Below are 19077 nucleotides of genomic sequence, written 5' to 3' on the forward strand. Positions count from 1 at the left end.
TGTATTGCTTGTTGGTCAAATAATAAAATGAACTGATGACATCACTAATAGAAATTAGTCACAGCTGAACGATTTCATAATCTTCTACAATGACTTTAAAAAATAGACAATAAAAAATGGTGTTTATATGTCATGTTGTGTAAAGAAATGTATAGATATCTTCTAAAATAATAATTAAATTTGAGAGTACAAACAGAACAAAGAACAGATTTTAAAAAAAGGTACCATCCTATGAAAACGGAAATAAAGTACATACCTTAAGTAGAAAACACCACCTGATTTATCTTTATACACAAACATATTCCTTCGATTATTAACAGAAAATGCTGACAGCGTGTTTATAACTTGAAGAAGACCTAATGGTTATTATATGAAAGCACAAAATAAATCATGATTAATTAATGATGCCCTGATTAATCTCTGTAAAACAGGTCTTCTTGGATAAGAACTTAAAACTGTCGGTCTGGCTTATTTACACTCATTGTGGCTGCCGTGGGTTTATGGAGGACCTAATCCGATTGAGGATGAATACTATAGCCTAATTAAGATTAAATTCATAATTAATAATGATGTTCTATTACCCTTAGATGTGCTTTCACTAGCTGTTGATTTCAACCTTGGATGTATTGGGATGTTAATGGAGAAAACTTCTTTGCAAGCAAAAATTCCAGGTTCAAAAGACATTGATGCTGCTAAATATCCTTTCTTCTTTAAAACTGGATCTTCTATGTCATCTAATTATACAAGTAGAATAAAATAACAAACAGGATTTTGAAGGAGTATCCATTATGGCAGCGTTCCGCAAACCTTTGAGGTTTCCTCTTTATAACGCACACAACACATCATGGCACTGTGTCACGTCACAGTTGAAAGATTTAATTAAAATTACAAAGAAATGGAGCATGTTTGATATACAGAAGAAACAAAAGTTGTTTGTAATGTTTATACTAACCCTCATCTATTTCTGATCTACTTCTCTTGTCATGTTCAAAAATATCCTCATCACTTTGAGGTACCAGCAGTGTATGACATAGTCTGGTTTCATTTAGATCCAATAAAAGAAGACTCTAAAAAATGAACAAACTTGAAGTTTGTATGTTCATATATAATATGAAAACGGTAAAAGAAGCATTTACATTGACGAGAACCATTTCAAAGTCTCTAGTTCACTCATAACCCGGGTATCCTATCTGTTTCAGTTCCAGTAAACGTATCATGATTCTTATAATTTCAAATAAATAATTTCACACACATAATTTCACACACATTATTATTATTAATACGAGAACGATTGCATGTGTACGGCACCTGGACAATTCCATTTTCTTTTCGAGGGGTGTTCATATTGTAGATTCTATACAGGTAGGGTTCTCATGGAATTCAAACATACAGTAGAATCGAACCTAAATTTGAACTTTGGTATACCTGGTTCACAATTCGGCATGTATTTTCAATGCAACCAATCAATTTCATGACAACATCAAACTGTTCTTTATACCTTGTATCCTCTTCTTGAGAAATTCTGAAAACAAAACCATCCAAGACTATAATAATACATTTAAATAAAAAAAAGAAAAGTTCTCAAAAGAAAAGTTACTTTATAGGATGGAAATGTGCTGCAAATATGAAAACAAATTGTGATTATGTCAAAATTATTCTACTGCAGTAAAGTAATTAAGACTAGAATTAGGCATCTAAATATTGTAAAAGAAAAACTACACTAAATGGTATTAATAGGAAGACGGAATGTGCTGTAAATACGAAAACATATTACTATTATACAGATATTGCCTGCTTAGAGGTGAAATATAAGATTTGACATCCCCGAGGGAATGATATTATGTTCGAGGGAATATATATATCCCGAAGCGGCAGCTGAGGGATATATAATTCCCTGAGAACATAATATCATCCCGAGGGGATGTTAAATCTTATATTTTACCGATATAAAAGGCGATATCTGTTATATTATATAGCCAAGAACAAGTCTGCTGGGTTGGGTGAAGCTAGGCTAGGCCTCCTATTCTATAGTATTTGTATTGTATGTAAACAAGCCTCCTGCCTAGAAAGACACCTTACCTTGCGAAGAATAATATACAGATAATTACTAATTAATGATTCCTTGGCAATAAAATATTCACTTAGGCCTAGGTCGTTTAAATTAACAGAAGAATTTCCATCAATAAGCCTATTAATAATAATATTATAATCAGGTAGGCCGAATAAACAATTCATCGTCTTCTCTCGCGAGGAGCCGAATCTCCGGATGTTCAGCGCGTACTAGTTACTAGGTTACTACCGTGAGTATTGACCAATCACAAACGGTGTTTCATCACATTTAGGGAGGACTAATAACAAATGAGGGCGCTATGTTTGCATAGTTTAAATAGTTTAGATGAATAATTTCTTCAAGCAAGCTGCGTGGCGCCACGGTGGAAGCGTTGTCTTGCGATGGAGTGACAATTCCACCCGAGTTCAAATCCAGTATATGACTTTTGTTTATTTATCGGCAAACGCGAGTGTTGCCACACGAAAATTACACAGTCAATATCATCGAACTCGAGAATGTATATGTTTAATGACAGGAGACACGATAATTACGCGAAAATTAATCGGTCAATATCATCGTTCTCGAGGATATATACGATTTACGATCCTCGCAGCGGTAGTCATGTGACGCAGTTTCAACCAATCACGTTCACGTATTTACATAGGCTATGTAATATAGTAAAATATGGTAATAACTTACCCAGTATGAAAATAAACATTTACTTTGTCGACTTCTATTTTGGCAATAAGCCAGAAATCAGGTATTTTGAGAATATTTACATCAACACTTGAATGGTATGAATCCTCCATCTCACCCTCCTCATCACCACTGGAATCTGCATCATAACCTAATCAAAATTACAATTAAATTGTAAATTAATTACAGAAAGTTTTGTTTTGAAAGCTTTGTACTGTGTATTGTATTTGTTGGTTTGTCGTAGGGAGCTGCACCTCCTTTAGGCGACAGTGGGTTTCCTGCTTTTGAGACTCTCAACCGGCATGCAAAATGAATAAAATAAAAAATAAGAAACAGTGGAGCATGTTCTGCATACTACAAAAACATTAGGGAACCTTTGATTTGGGAACAAGTTATGTCATGTCAATGTCAATTCATTCAGTTTTGGTTGATGACAGACATAGGTCATCACAAATAGAAAGTTGCCTATTGCTGCCATGTTGCCAACCTAGTGTAAATATTTGCACAAAGACCTAATTTACAGCAATTTATTTAATTGAGTAATTGTAGAATGTGTTACCTTTTTCTTCATCCCAACTTGTATCTTCCTGACTGGTGTAGCTAATCTGAGAGCTTGGAGTTTCACTTGAAAAGGCTGAGTAGTTCTTCTGTGAAAACTTACTATTGAACAAAAATATTGGCGAGTCTGATCCTGATCCTGGTGTTGGGGTATTGTAAGTTGAAGTTGAAGAACCTTTGTCCAACTTCAATCTATCTGCCACTATTGGTTCTACCAATCCATCTCCTTCTTCTATTTCATCTTTCTTAGTATCATTCTTATCAATAATCTCATCAGAAATTATAGTAGGTGGGAGATTTGACTCTTTGATTTCACTAATAACCTTGGATGATGTCTCCGTGGCAGACTCGTTTGATGCTCCACAGGATGTAATAGTACTTCCTGTTGAGCTTCTACTTGTTTGTCTTGCAGTAATAACTTCTTCCTCATCATCATTACTTCCATTCTCTTCTTTTTCTTCATAATCACTCATTTCCTCGGTTTTCTTATTATCACTCTCTTCTTCATCCCCTTGAACTGTGCTTCCACCTTCTTCATTCGCTTCTTCATTGATGAAGTTATCCACAAACTCATTCAGAACAACAATACTAGAATCTCTTGATCTCATTCCACTTTCTCTTACCATTTCATTGTCAATCTTAGCTTCTTCTAAAGAGGTCACAAGTTCATCAACAACAGAGCATTCACCATCAACAGACGATGTTCTCTCCAAATCATAATCTTCAGGAAGAACTTGTATTGAACTCCCGCTGCTTCTAGAAATGTTATCGTCAGCATTACGCGGTTGTTCATCAGTATTTTCCAAACCTGCAGGAGATCCCTGCTGGATAGATTCATCTCCTTCTTCATTTGCATCAACATCCAGTTGAGAATCGTCTCTTTTGGCATCTTTATCTTTCTCTAAATTATATGCTTCTGGTTTTGAGTGACTGTCAATAGAAAACAAATGATCTACTCTTGGTGTAACCTCATCTTCATCAGAATCTGACACACTTTCTATCATTTTCCGATCACGATTCCGTTCTTTCAGAGTTTTTGGTAACTTTTTCGGCGAAGGAGGAGTAAATATAATTGATACAGGAGGATCTTCTCCACATTTGGTTTCTGCATCATTATCATGTTCTTCTGATGGTCTTTCTGCTTCAGCTTTTCCCAAATTATTTAAGGCATCTGTAATATCTAGTTTCAACTTCAATTGCTTTTCTTCTTCTATTTTCCGTTTCTTTTCAATTTCTTCATTATTCCAAGTAAGGTAATAGAAATCTTGAACCTTTGTAAGCTGATAAGCTTTAAGTTCAATATTCTCAAATTCCTAAATGAAAATAAAAAATTTAATCAAAAGATACTGTAATAATTATTTTTTTTGTTGTGTAGTGTAGTCATTATAAGGTTATAAATATATAACTATTACATGCATAGTTCCGCCAAAGTTCATTATTACAATACTTTACCTTAGTGAATTTCTTAAGACTATGCTCATGTCCAAAGACAAACTTCAGTGGAAAGTCTTTAGCAACACAACTTGGCTTGCCAGTTGAATTGTTGATGTGCTTTGCTACCATGTCTAGAGTGTTCAAGGTAACTGGGTAGATGCTCCTTTTTGCTGATGCTATTTCATCCTGAAGAAGCCATTTTATCTACAAGATAATTACTTCTTTTTACATTACTATTATCATAATAGAACACTAAACTAAATAAGAAGACTTCCTGAACTGTCGAGTCAAGTGGCCAAGCGGTTAAGGCAGTGGCCAACTATAGCTATACAATCGGCACAGGTTCAAGACCAAGTCTTCTGGGATAAGGACTTCAAACTGGAGCTCCAGTGTACACATCTGCTGGTGTGCACTTTAAAGAACCCAGTACATCTTGTGGAAGAGTAGGGGGCTACCCTGTCGTTGTGGACAAACAAATGGGCACTGTTTGGGGACAGCACTCGACATGAAGGGACTCTTAGGGGAGAAGAAATGTGTGGTATGTGTCATCCACACCTATGTGCAATTCAGCCCAGTAGGCAGTAAGTCGCTGGTTATTCCACATTTACAGAATTTTAGAGTTATAAACCTAAAAAGACTTGTGGGAGATATTCCATACTGTAATATGACATATGAATGCCCTTTAAAGACAATTTAAATTTATTTCCTGTTCTCTACTGTATAAGTAGGAATGCATGTGAAAATGCACTCTATGAGGTTTTGGATCCCTTTGTGACGATATTAAACAACAAAATACCCTTTTGATATACAGAAAAACAGGTTGGCTAGATATTGTTCTACCACAACTGAAGCATGATATTGATTTTTATGAATCAGATTTATTCCTTTTATCTTTATTTTCAGGAAGACTTTATATATTGAATACCTGTTCTTCAGTTTCCTTAATGGCAGCTTGTTCAGCTTCTGGAAGACATAGTAAGGGATCTCCTGAAGACATCACACCAAAGCTGAATAAGAATAGAAAAACTAAATTGACAATTTTTAAACAAGTTTTATTGTCAAAGAATCAGATGTTTTTTCTAATGTAATTGTATATAAATAATGAATGTTTATGAGTGTGATGGTATAAACAATTTAAAGAGGTGAAAGATGACAATTATTTTTACCATAGCACGAATGTAAAAACATTCATAATTTGTTTTATATAACATCCAAGTAGATTCTTGTCATTTCATTCAGATTGAAATGTAGGCCTAGACAGGCTTCAAGATGTTCTTGTTGTTACGAGAGGCCACGCACAGTTTCGGTCTTCAACCTTTTGATAGTAATTCAATATACACCATGCTTTGTGGAGTGATTGATAGGGCATGTAACCCAAAATCGTCCAATGAAATGACAGGAATTTATTATATAATACAGAATATAGTACAGGAATACCATTCTAGTGTTTGTTTGTTTTATCTTTATACTGGGTGACCTCTTCAGTCAAAGACTGATCTCCCAGAGGGCCCAGTTGGTGATCAGTGGCTGTGATGTACTAATACACCGGGGTAACCCCCTACTCGTCTCGAAAGATGTACTAGGTTCTTTAAAGTGCACACGAGCAAGTTGTGTACACTGGACCTACGGTTTATAGTCCTTATCCGAGAAGACTCGTTCTACCACCAGAACCATGGAGTGAGTGAGCCTCGAACCCCTGCCGATGTTATGGCTACGTGATTACGGTTCCACTGTCTTAACAGCTCGGCCACTCACTCACTCGCTCGGCCACTCACTCACTATCATGGGGTCATGGGTAAGAATTCTGCAAAGCACATTAATATGCACAAGTGAAGGCCTAAATACTATTCTTAAAACATACAATTACAACCAATAATACCTACTCTGCCTCTGAGGTTGTGATAGAATAAACTCCAGAGCCTTTAGGATCTAAAGGAGGTGGAGAGCTTGGTGGTGTAGACTCACATAACGACGTGTATCGTCTTCTATCATGATGTACACCTTCATCCCACTCACCCAACGGTGGCAGGGTCAAGCAGATTATGTCCAACGTGACTGACATGTCAGAAAGGTCAATGCTGTCAACTTCATCCTCTAAACACGCAATTAATTCACCTGTAAATGAATCCATTTCTTTATTAAATAATACAGACCTATTGTTGCTGTTGCAGTCATCACAACCTATCATTCCAAATAATATCTTACTTGTTCAATGTTTGTTGTATATTAATGCTATAAGCACAAAAAAGATAAACTCACCTAAACATGTGGGAATACTTGCTATAGTTTCCAAGTTACCTCTATATGACCTCATTTTTACTGAGCATGTCAAGTGCATGAAAAGTGGTGTGTGGCTCTCTATAACACTTCCCATTACACTTTCGTTTGAACTTGCGTACTTATCATGAGTTAAGTCAGAATTAGTAAGTGACTGTTTGAATTTGAATGCGTCCATAATGTAATCACTAGGTGTTGTGTCTTCTGACACAAATGAAGTGCCACCTTCCATATCTGAAACAGAATTCAATTACCATAGTAAAGCCAAGGATATCACAGAAAATAACTATAACACTAGAGAAGCAAATAGTAGAAATTTTAATATTCCTAAAAGCAATAACTGAATATAAGAAAAAACAGTCTATCATTACATGGCAGTAAGCTTTGAAATAACCTTCCGGATAATCGTAAATGTATTTCTAATGTAAATATTTTTTAATTAAGTTTAACTACATAAATCTTGTTTTAATTGTTATCTTTAAAACATTGTTTAAAAATACCGAGTTGGTATCTAGCAGGGCTTACTTTACCTTTATGTTCATTTTCCTTTTTTATTCGTTTTGTTAATTAATTTTCAGTACTTATGTATGGCCTTGCACGGCCTTGATGAAAAACACCCTTGGGTGATTCAAGTGTTTCCGTGTGAAAATAAAGTATATTATTATTATTAAGGATATTGTTATGGATCTTTATAATCTCTATTTTAAAGTATTGCAAATCAAATTTAAATAAATAAATAAATGTGTATATAATGGTAATTCTTTTTCTCTATGGACCACCAAATTACAGTCTCTTTATGCCATCACACTGGAAGACAATCGTTTGTTCGTCTACAACTGGGCAACTGGGACAGAGACTGAATGAGAAAGAAGAAGAAGAAAATAAGATCTACTAACTAGTCGATCCACTGGGACTCCCTGAGGCACTTGCCAGCATGTGTGGTGATAATGGGACAGAACAGGCACCATCATTTTCACCATCTTCTGTTTCAAAGTCTATACTAAACTGTTGAAATTAGAAATAAGAGGCTATTTGCATGTTGTGATAGAATAAACATTCAAAATATCATTGTCACAATATAACCAACACATAGGCATTGGAATAATACTTTTTTTCGTTTCAGAATTTTACACTCTGCTCATATGAATTCTTTTTTATCTCATCAAACTGTAAACAAAAAGCAATTACAGGATGGATAACTCATATCACTCTCAATTGAGTCTTAGGAAGTGGAGTAGAAAGATAGTTCGGGATTGAAACCTGGACCTTTATATTAGAAGGCGAATAATTTAATCACCAAGCTCCAGCTTCACTTCTACTTTCCATACTTACTTCAGAATCATCATCCATTACAGGTGTGCAAAAAAACCAGAAGTCAGGATTGGATGGAACCGGTTTGAACCTGTTTGAAAGTATCTCCTTGAACTTGCCCTTGATATTTTCATGTATACCTTGGCTTATTTCACAGGCTTCATTCGACTTAAGATCAGACACTGGAAACGAGTAAGATTCCCTCTTCTTCTTGTACTCAATATCTCTATCGATTTCTTGTGAGACTAAGTCAATGCTGTAAAATAATACATATTTTATTAACTGGGGTAAAGTAAAATTGCAATTTGGTTCAGTTTTCAAACTCATTTAAACATAGAGCAACAAGAGTGTTATGGGAAACTTTAGATCAGAAATTTGTCAACAAAATATGACTAACCTTTGAGTTGAAAACAAAAGACCATCAGTAACACTGGTCCTCTTTTTGCTCTTTAGAACTGGATTGGCAAACCGGATGACAGATGGCAGTCTCTCTGTATTGCCCTGTTCATTGTTCATCTTTTAAAGAAATAAAATATTAAGTATAAAAATTATATTCTTTGCTGTACTTTCCATACCAAAATAAAAATAGAAGTGTCACTCTGAATATTAAAAAACAAACAACTTGATTTTAATTTCTTGTTTTCCAATCAATTTTGGTAGTGTATTACCTTTCTATTAAAGTCCATGACATGACCACATACAGCTTTCACAAAGTCTGTCAAATCAACCTGATGAAGTGACTCCTCACAGAAGGAATCCACTGCTGCCTGTACATCATCCTTATGAACATACTGTTGCATTCGTAGGCTTTGAAAAACACTAATAACAAAACTTTGATGAACAAAGTCTGTTAATTTTCTACGATAGTTATCAAATTCTGGTTGCAAACTGGTGGGGGTGTTTGTAGTACCAGTGGAGTTGTCTTGCGTATTAAATGTTAAATCTTCAAAAATATCTTTAAATTTGTTGCTTTTTGGTTCACCAAGTAGTTGTTGACGAAGTTCATGCCGATGGCAGTTATACACGAATATAGGTAATGGTAGAGAGTCTGATGTAGGGGGATCAAAGACATCATCATCTGGATCATACGGTTCACCTGCTCTTGCAACATTCTCTGCATCAGGTCCTGCATTGTCTTCTAGAATTTGAGACACTTCCACTGAAGTCACTTTATCTTTTGTAGAGGACTCTTTTAATAATACTCCTTGAAGATGATTTAGTTTGACCAGATCTTTGTATGATGCGGGCATGATGGTCAAGATTAACCGTCCTTCCATACTGTACAAACAACAAACCATTTGTGGCACCACAGAATCAGACATCTGTTCAGTTTCAGAGCTCGAGATCTTTAACAGTTTGCTTGCCAGATTTGATAGTTCAGACATGTCAACTGATTCATCTGGTGATTCTGCTGACATTTTTGTTCTCTGTCTGCTTTCTAGATGTTCTAGTAATTGTACACACTCCCTACTAGACAACATTAATTTTGTATGAGAGGCAGATTCATGTGTAAATGAATTGATAATTTCTCTAAAGTATATTTCATTTGTTGACATCTTGATCATTTCATTTGGAGCCGGTTTCCTTTTGTTAACTAGAAACATAAACAAAAACAGAGCATTACAATAGCAAGTCTTTGGATTTTGGGTTCAGATGCTGTAGGAGACAAAGTTTACTCACATTCTTTCTATGTGAAATTTATTTATTTTTATGTAGTACGTAAATGCTAGAGCAGTTTAGTAATACTACATTCTAAATATTTTCCTAGAATGTTGTGTCAGTCAGGCTTGGACATGCAAACAACAATTTTGTAGGCCTATAATGAAAGTGAGGAAACCACATCAAAATTGACGTACCTTCAATAAATGTTGGAAACAACATTCTCGCTTGTTGGCTTCTAGATATGATTTTCACAAGGTCTACATCAAATGGTACAAATTGAATAGAACCATCTTCTAGGCCTAAGTTTGTATTAGTTTGATGGCCAGCTCTGGTAAACTCTGGTTGATTGGAGTTGTAATCTTCATTTCTGCCGCATCTGGCTTTTAGAGACTCATATGATAAGAATGTTGATATCACTTCTTTATCATTGGGAAAAATCTGTACAAAATATTGATAAAATAAATATTTCATAGTAGATGGCTAGGATTTGAAACACAATATTCGGTGAAAAGCTGGTACACCGGGGTAACCCCCTATTTGTCTCAAAAGATGTACTAGGTTATTTAAAGTGCACATAAGAAACTTACTTGATTAAGAACTTCATCATAGGCCAAATCCTGCAGGTACTTGTGATTGTCAGTTGCCTGAACAATTCCACTTTGTGGTTCAATCCAACATTCTGTTACCAACTGAAGCATACTATCCTCCTCTGCAGGCTGGAACTCTAATTCAGCATTCTCGTCTACACCAGCACTGAAATCAAGAAGAAAAATTGTTAAAAAACAAAAAGAATTATTCTAAATAATAATAATATTCGTTATTATATAGCACAAGGTTTCTAAGCGCTTCACATTACCCTGGTCATTTATTTTTATCAAACACGTATGGAAACATAGTCCCATAATGCCGCTAGTAATCTGCACAATTGTGTTTTGGGTCTTACCAGGTACACCTGGATGCAGCGCAGCAAATGTAAGTAAAGTTTCTTGCCTAGGATACAAGCAATGAATTCGAACTCACGATCTCACGATCAGTGGTGTCCAACACACTGCGCCAGACGTTATCAAAATCATATTTCAATAACTTTACTCTACTATTCTTCTGTTTGGCCAAGAAAAATTAAGTTAGATAACATATTTTGGAGTTACTTACCAAAATGAGGTGTTATAAACTGGATAGATAACATACTATAATAGGTTTTAGAGCCAATATACAGTTACTTACCAAAATGAGGTGTTATAAACTGGATAGATAACATACTATAATAGGTTTTAGAGCCAATACCCAGTTACTTACCAAAATGAGGTGTTATAAACTGGATAGATAACATACTATAATAGGTTTTAGAGCCAATATACAGTTACTTACCAAAATGAGGTGTTATAAACTGGATAGATAACATACTATAATAGGTTTTAGAGCCAATACCCAGTTACTTACCAAAATGAAGTGTTATAAACTGGATAGATAACATACTATAATAGGTTTTAGAGCCAATATACAGTTACTTACCAAAATGATTTTTTATAAACTGGATAGATAACATACTATAATAGGTTTTAGAGCCACTATACAGCTACTTACTAAAATGACGTGTTATAAAATGGATAGATAACATACTATAATAGGTTTTTGAGCCACTATACAGTTACCTACTAAAATGAGGTGTTATAAACTGGATAGATAACATACTATAATAGGTTTTTGAGCCACTATACAGTTACTTACCAAAATGAGTTGTGCCTTGAAGCATGATGAACTGGAAAGATAACATACTGTAAAAGACATGGGAAATTATCTAGTTTATCATCCTCAAGTTGATCCTCATCGTTGCATTGTTTGTCTTCTATAGAACCCTTTTCAGAAATTGATGATCTCTTTGAGGTTGAGCTTGTTTCAGAGAAAGAACCCCTTTTAGGAGTAGAAATATTCTCAGAGGAGGTCTGCCTCTCCGAGTTAGCATCTTTTGATAGGACACTGGGAGATAGGTCTGCTTGTTTCAAATCTTTCATTTGTAAAGTATGGTTAGAATCCTCTAGTTGGCTTAGCTCCAATTGTTTCTCTAAAGCCAATTTAGTTGCTTTCTGTTGGCTTTCTTTTGTTCCAGGATCTCGTTCAAAAAGCTTTTCTGTCAGTGTGACAGACCGTGATTTCACTAAGTCAAGCTCATCTTCGCATAATACAGCTGCAGACGATTCCTGTGATAATATGATAAAATATCTTAAAACATTTGAAAGAATGGTACTGTTGTTTTAGTGATTAATCGATAAAAACATAAGTACTACTCTGTAGTAGAATAGTATTTTCAGTGAGTATTAACTAATAAATCTTTGAATTAAGATCTGTCTTCACTATCAAACTTTATGTGACATAAAAATGTGATGTACCCATATGGACATGATGATGTCATATCACTACCATATTTGGGAATATCACTACCATATTTGGGCTCATCACACTTTTTTTGTCAAACTAGTTTGATAGTGTAAACAGACTATGACTTTTTGTAGAGCTATTCTGTCAATATTGCGCTTAGACATGTAAACAAATATTTAAATAACTTACTTTCATTTTTAACTCAATAACAAGGCTAATAATTCCCACATTAGAATAAGCAAAATGAAATCCTTCCTTTAATCTGATTCTAACAAAAAAATAAAAATAGAAAAGTTTTTCTGCTGCTAAATTTTATAAATCAGTGATTTTATATGTATTTCTTATTAAATAAAAATACCAATGATATATGAATGGAAAATACATACTCTCGCAAAGTTGTTAAGATGGTAGACATGGCCTGCTCAGAGACTTGTGGTGTGTTCTCATCCTTCTGTACTTCCCATATCCAGCGTCGATGATGAAAGTAACAAGCTAGTCGATTCAGGCTCCTTGGTGGTGAGTGCGGATGACTGTGTTGTTGGTGGTGAGAACGATGAGAGGATATTGTTGGTAGGCTACTAGCTGTCACAGACATAGAGGCTTCCATGTTGAAGAAATCATGTGGTATCCACTCATATCTGCAATTCATTTTACAATATAAAATAATGAAACTTCAATTTAAAAGACAGAAAACTTTCATAAGAAAATTGATTATATACATTTCCAATAAAAGAGGGTTTATTAAAAAACACAGAAATGAATATAATTAAAATAAAGTTTACAAATTGCATTGTTTTTTAATACAGTCTAATTTATATTTGTTTCTTGCATGGAAAAAAACATGACACAGAATGGTTAATATCTAGTATGTCATTTCTTAAAAAGCATTTTTTCTTGGTTGAAAATGCAACAATCAAACACTGTAACCCCCCTATTGCTGAAGTGTTTATCACCTTGGAGACTAGCAGCACAAGTGATGGTAAATAGACTAAATAGCCTAACCCTCTTATAAAATTCCTGGCTACATGCTTGCAAGTAGAAATTAAACTCTCAAGTAAGCCTGTAGTTTTAAAAAACATCCTTATATAGCGGTTCATACACAAAGCCTCTAAGCGCTTCACAATCCTGATCATTTTTCAATCAAACACGAATGGAAACATACTCCCATAATGCAGCCTTAGCGCAGTTATGTTTTGACCTTACCAGGTACCCACTAGTACACCTGGGTGGAGAGAGGCAAATGTAAGTAAAGTGTCTTGCCTAAGGATTAGATACAAGAAATGCAACGAGTATTGGACTCCCGATCTCACAATCAGTAATTCAACGTTCAACACACTTTGACACACGCCCTTTTAGTATTCATCAATTTATTTACTGAAAATGAGTATAAAAATCTACCTTATGAGTATGATTTCTGTTGGTTTTGATATAAGAACTACACAAGGGTTTGCTTTGGATTGCTTTTGTTGCTCCTTTGTGTCTGTGTTTCCAGATACTCGTCTGTGTCTGCTGGATGTTCCAACAGCAACTGTTTTGCTCAACAGAGACGACGCTCTTTGAGGCAATTCTAACTTCACCAGTCGGCTTTTCAAGTTTTTCATGATCTTTAAGAAAGAATTTGGAATGAAATATGTTTTGAAGGAAATATCAATACAGTGCACCTCAATTAATAGAAGAAACTTCAATTAATACATTCACTTTTAAAAGTACAGAGTATATGTTTGTGAATCTCAAAAACAATTATATTATCATCGCTATTCTTCTAATTATATTCCTAATTTAATGTTTATGATAATTGCTTGTTATTGTTAATTGTTGAAATGTAGTTTTATTAAAGAGGGCCCATGAATATCAGTTAACCCACTGGGAGGCACTGTTTTAAAAAAGCAGGGCCAATTTCTTGACCAGTGGTCAGAAAAGGGGTTTCCATCCACTTTTGGCAAAAGTTGTCCATTAGAGTGAAGATAAATAGTAGTTTGGCACAAAAAATATTCCAATACACCCAGTAGTTACCAAGTTACGCAAAGTCTTAATTTTTAGCATATTGACCTTTTGGCCCCTGTACAGACCAAGCATCCCAATTTTTTTTCGGCCAACAGCAAAAAATTGATTTGTATTGATATAAGGAAGCAAAAAAACAATATTGGCATAGTTTGCTAGAGGGCACAGGTAACCCCTTTCTGGCTCCTCAACCTAGACATTTTATAAATTGTTTTGAAATGATATCTTTGCATATTATATTTTCTGTAGGCACAAGCTCTGCTTTTTGAAAACAGTGCCTCCTTCATTTTTTCTGTATTTTGTAAGAAATATGTTTTTTAAGGAATGAAGAAAATAAATGTTATTTTGATTGACTGATTGATTGATTAAATTATACATCATAATTGGTACATATTGTACTCTCTTGAATTTTTGAATTAATTATAAAAAAAAAACACTATTCAAACTCAGTTCCAACTAGCTTACCTGGTTTCTCACATGTCCAGATGTTCCACCAAGGAAAGCCAGTCTTAGCACCATACAAGGAGGTTTAGAAAGAATACGAATGATATAGAAAGAATATGGAGGGTTCTTCTCATCACCACTGATCATAACAAAAATAAATATATAAATGTATTATTATTAATGAATAGTACACAGAAATAAACTTTATAGATTCAATTAATTTTAGAATTAAAGAAAATGAAGTTGAAGATGAAAAAATTATTATTATATTTATTTTAATATGCCATTTTACAGTCACACAATAGTTCAATTCAATTCAATTCAATTCAATTAAAGCTTTATTATCCCCATGGGGAAACTCTGTTGGCCTTTTCAAAAATACAGTACAGTTATTCACTTTGACCAAAAATTGGATCTGAAAAAGAAATATTTACCTGAAAAGCTGTAATGTAAAGCAAAAGATAGTCAAACTGACAGGAATTCAATGGATTTTTGGTTGAATTTAACTGTTTATTTTGTCTTTTTATAAGTAAAAACATTATTTTTTAATTTTTTTTATATTTAACTTGATTAAAACTGCGAAATGGCTTTATTCATGCTTTTGGGGGAAAATACACCTTTAAACAATGAAAAGAGAATTCAGACTTTATAGATTCAATCACTAACTTTAGAAAAAGAAAATTAAGTTAAAAGAATAAAACATCAAAGAACTTACTCTTTGTACATGAGTTTAATGTAACTGTGGTTTTCTAACAGTACAAATGTGCTCCATGTTCGAAGCAGTTGGTTGACAGCACTCTGAGCTAACCTACTTTGAACATTGTTAAACCTTCCATTGTGATTTCCATAATGTAGATGTTTTGGCAAAGGCCTGAAAAGGAATCAAATATAGTACTTGGCTAATTTTGTGGGGCTACTATATACCATAAAAGCTTTAGATTTTCTAATTTTCTAAGAGTCAGAAGTTAAGTTTTAGTTACATAATTCACTTTTGTCCCATCTTGTGATTTCAAAAGTGATTGAACGGTTGTTAGCCCGACACAGTGATTAACTTAACTCTCTGAAAAATGCACTGGATACTCTAATTCACACTGAACTATTCTCCTCCACGAGTTACTTATGCCAAGGATTGTCTTGACCCGTTGCTGATATTATGACTGTTGTTTGTGGTGCCCCCTGACTAAACCTTCTGCAACTCAACTCAGGAGGGTCAGAAGACATGTAATTTATGTACATTTTTTGGTTGATCTATTGCTGTGTGCAAAGTAGTACTCTTTGAAAATGAATAAGAAACTGTGTAATGTGTTCACTTTAAGATCATCTATCAATGTGAATGCAATCAAATCATTAAAGAATCCCATAAAATGAAACTAATCACATAGATACTTACATATCATGAGTCAATACCATGCCAATTCGATGTGTGTGAAACCACCTTTGCCTAAACACAAAAATCAATTATCAAAATAATCGCATATAATAGTCAATCAAACCATGAATTGAAAGCCCCAGTGGTCTAATGGTTAGGACATTTCTGGATTAAAATCTCGGTTGGGGGACATTTTTCACATTCTCACAGATTTCCTCATCTTATCGTTTCAAATTAATTAATTAAATTAAAGTACATCACCGGGCAGTTTAAAATTAATGTTCTTTTCCTGTTGTGATAATTATTATATATTCTAGTATATATTTTTGTTGTTCAAAGTCAAGAATTAGGTGCAGATTTCAAACCTTACTGTTGTTCAGTATACTTGAAATACCTACCACTTTTTTGGATCCATTAGGGAGATACGCTTCCAAAAATCAGCAAACTGTCTGGATCTTGAATCTCTGAAAGTTGAAAAATATATATATTACTCTATTAAACCAAGGAAATCAAACAGGATGCTGAGCTCCGGAGATCAAAGGATTTATCTGTGGCTGAGACACAATCAGTTCCACGCCCCTTAACATGCACCGCACATCGCGGAGAATATGTACATAGTACAGTACTGTTGGTATTTGTCGTAGCTCAGTATCGTATTGTTAGATTGCCTTGATTCAACATAACCATTGTCATTACCATGAAAAAAATGTTTTATCAAATCCAATAACTTATTTTGGTCCTATTTTATATATTTGTTGATTTTATTTGATTATTCTTCAATAATACACATACACTCTGATTTCCCCTTACTTTGAGTGTCCCAAATCTTGTGATAATACAGGTGTATCAGAACCAGGTGGCATATATAACAATGGCATTCCTTCTTTTGTTCTCTCGGGTACTGTATAGAAAATTGCATTGCTTGCAAACGACTGTAGATGCTCCAGTAATTGATCAGTTTCATTCACACTGCAGCAAAAAAAACAACTTGTAATTTAATTTTGCTTGAAAGAATTCCGAGTTTAGATATTGTTTAACAACAACTTCTGTATTATCTCGATCAGTAGTTATCACTAATTTAGTATGATTTTCAGGTATTGTATGTGTGCTGTTTGTGTTCCCTCCTATAAGTAGGAAACCTTAAAGTTATTAAAGATAAATCTCAAGTTCAAAGTTCATAGAAATGAGATAAGTTGCCAAAGCTCTGTCTGCACTATCAAACTTTATGTGACAACAAAATTTGATGTGCCCATATATAGACACAATGATGTCATATCACTACCATATTTGGGCACATCACATGGTTATGATATCATTTTATATACTAAATAACATTTTTGAACAGATATATTGCGTCCACTTTGAAGAACCTGTCATGTAGTTGCACTATTTTTATAATACGTCTATCGTATGTAAATTACCCACCTACGAAGAGCTTGCCAGAACTTCTTAATAACAAGCATTCGATATGTTGGTTTGCTTGGTTTAATTTGACACGTTAGGTCATGTAAGAACTCATAACTGCCTTCAATCATAATCTCAATCTGGGTCAAAGGATGAGTAGAATCTAGTGGCCATGCTGATTTTGCCGTGTATTCAATTCTATCGTTGTGTCGCCATGGCAAAGCAAGCCTAACTTCAATCTGTTTCTCATCTAAGTGAAAAAAAATGTACTAATTATAGTAGATTAATTAAAATCAACATTGACGCCACAAAAAAAAGAGGAAAAAAAATGTACTAATTATAGCAGATTATAATTAAAATAAACATTGACGCCACAAAAAAAAGAGAGAAAACAAAATTTACTAATTATAGCAGATTATAATTAAAATCAACATTGACGCCACAAAATGACACCTATACAGTAGTGATTGATCAAAGCATCATTACGAGAGCATAATTTTATCTTCAAGAAATTTTCATTTATACTTTTATTCAAATACATAGTTTAATTAATTAATACAGTAAAACCTCATACATTCAACTTTCAAATCACAAATTTTAAGACTTTAATTTTAATTAAAACTAAATCTAATTAATGCTCAATGATTAAAACTTCTTTTATCTTGTTTGTTTCTGTTTTTACCTTTAAATGTGCTTACTTTAATTGTGTTAATTTGATTTTGATAATTTTAGGTTTAATTTTATATTTTCTTTTGTCCATTTATATACTGTATTTTGTTTACATTTATGTAGTTAAGAACTGAAGCACTTTGGAAATCAGTACATTGTATTGAAAGTGTATTTCAGAATAAAGAAATATTAAATAAATTCAAAAAAGTTTTCTCTTAATAGGCTGAATAAAGGTGACCCCTGAATTAGGGTGTACCCTGAATAGAAGTGTCTCCTGGATAGAAGTGTCCCCTGAATAGAGGTGTTCCCTGAATAGGGATGTCCCTTTAATAGAGTGTCCTCTGTATATGGGTTGCTTGTGATTGTAGTATTAAAACATAGATTTTGTGTCCTACTTAATAGAGATTGCTTGTAATGATAGTGTTAAAACATAGATTTTGTGTCCCCCTTAATAGGGATTGTTTGTGATGATAGTGTTAAAACATAGATTTCCCTCATTTGTTTCATTAAATAGGGGTGTCTTAAAAGAGGGTTTGGAAATCTTACTTTTAGAAAAAGTAACATCTTTAATTGTGAATCCTTCTCGAAGACGCAGTGACATAACGTGCATGATGTCTGTATGTAAGGTTTTCTCTTGATGTCGCTTTTTCATCAAAGGAATCACACACATTCCTTTCTTATCACGAGCAAATGGAGGAAGAGTTCTGACAAAAAAAATGTTGAACAAGAAAGAACTAAATAATAAAATTTGATAAAGAGATACCAAGGCTAAAATAACACCAGCATCATCATCACCAACAATCATCATCAATACCACTATGTGTGT

The 19077-nt window shown here is 34.0% G+C and overlaps 2 protein-coding genes across 2 annotated transcripts in view; one reads left to right on the plus strand and one right to left on the minus strand.

The window, feature by feature from the left end:
* LOC144845435 (choline transporter-like protein 1) overlaps window positions 1-19077 on the plus strand; it is a 135488-nt gene that overhangs the window by 59749 nt on the left and 56662 nt on the right. The window lies entirely within an intron of this gene.
* LOC144845407 (KICSTOR complex protein SZT2-like) overlaps window positions 1-19077 on the minus strand; it is a 48923-nt gene that overhangs the window by 20615 nt on the left and 9231 nt on the right. Inside the window, exons 11-37 of the mRNA XM_078702708.1 lie at window positions 18798-18955; window positions 17604-17832; window positions 16989-17147; window positions 16577-16642; window positions 16200-16250; window positions 15525-15680; window positions 14831-14948; window positions 13763-13968; window positions 12751-13002; window positions 12554-12632; window positions 11717-12186; window positions 10576-10741; window positions 10183-10426; window positions 8995-9920; window positions 8724-8842; window positions 8348-8582; window positions 7912-8020; window positions 6998-7249; window positions 6622-6853; window positions 5664-5745; window positions 4757-4942; window positions 3306-4617; window positions 2750-2897; window positions 1426-1522; window positions 953-1067; window positions 582-734; window positions 257-356 (exon numbers count right to left, since the gene is read on the minus strand). Coding sequence (XP_078558834.1) covers window positions 257-356; window positions 582-734; window positions 953-1067; window positions 1426-1522; window positions 2750-2897; window positions 3306-4617; window positions 4757-4942; window positions 5664-5745; window positions 6622-6853; window positions 6998-7249; window positions 7912-8020; window positions 8348-8582; window positions 8724-8842; window positions 8995-9920; window positions 10183-10426; window positions 10576-10741; window positions 11717-12186; window positions 12554-12632; window positions 12751-13002; window positions 13763-13968; window positions 14831-14948; window positions 15525-15680; window positions 16200-16250; window positions 16577-16642; window positions 16989-17147; window positions 17604-17832; window positions 18798-18955 — 6420 coding nt within the window. The remainder of the gene's footprint in view (window positions 1-256; window positions 357-581; window positions 735-952; window positions 1068-1425; window positions 1523-2749; window positions 2898-3305; window positions 4618-4756; window positions 4943-5663; window positions 5746-6621; window positions 6854-6997; window positions 7250-7911; window positions 8021-8347; window positions 8583-8723; window positions 8843-8994; window positions 9921-10182; window positions 10427-10575; window positions 10742-11716; window positions 12187-12553; window positions 12633-12750; window positions 13003-13762; window positions 13969-14830; window positions 14949-15524; window positions 15681-16199; window positions 16251-16576; window positions 16643-16988; window positions 17148-17603; window positions 17833-18797; window positions 18956-19077) is intronic.

Source organism: Antedon bifida, chromosome 6 (assembly GCF_963402885.1).
Source record: "Antedon bifida chromosome 6, ecAntBifi1.1, whole genome shotgun sequence".
Classification (NCBI taxonomy): domain Eukaryota; kingdom Metazoa; phylum Echinodermata; class Crinoidea; order Comatulida; family Antedonidae; genus Antedon; species Antedon bifida.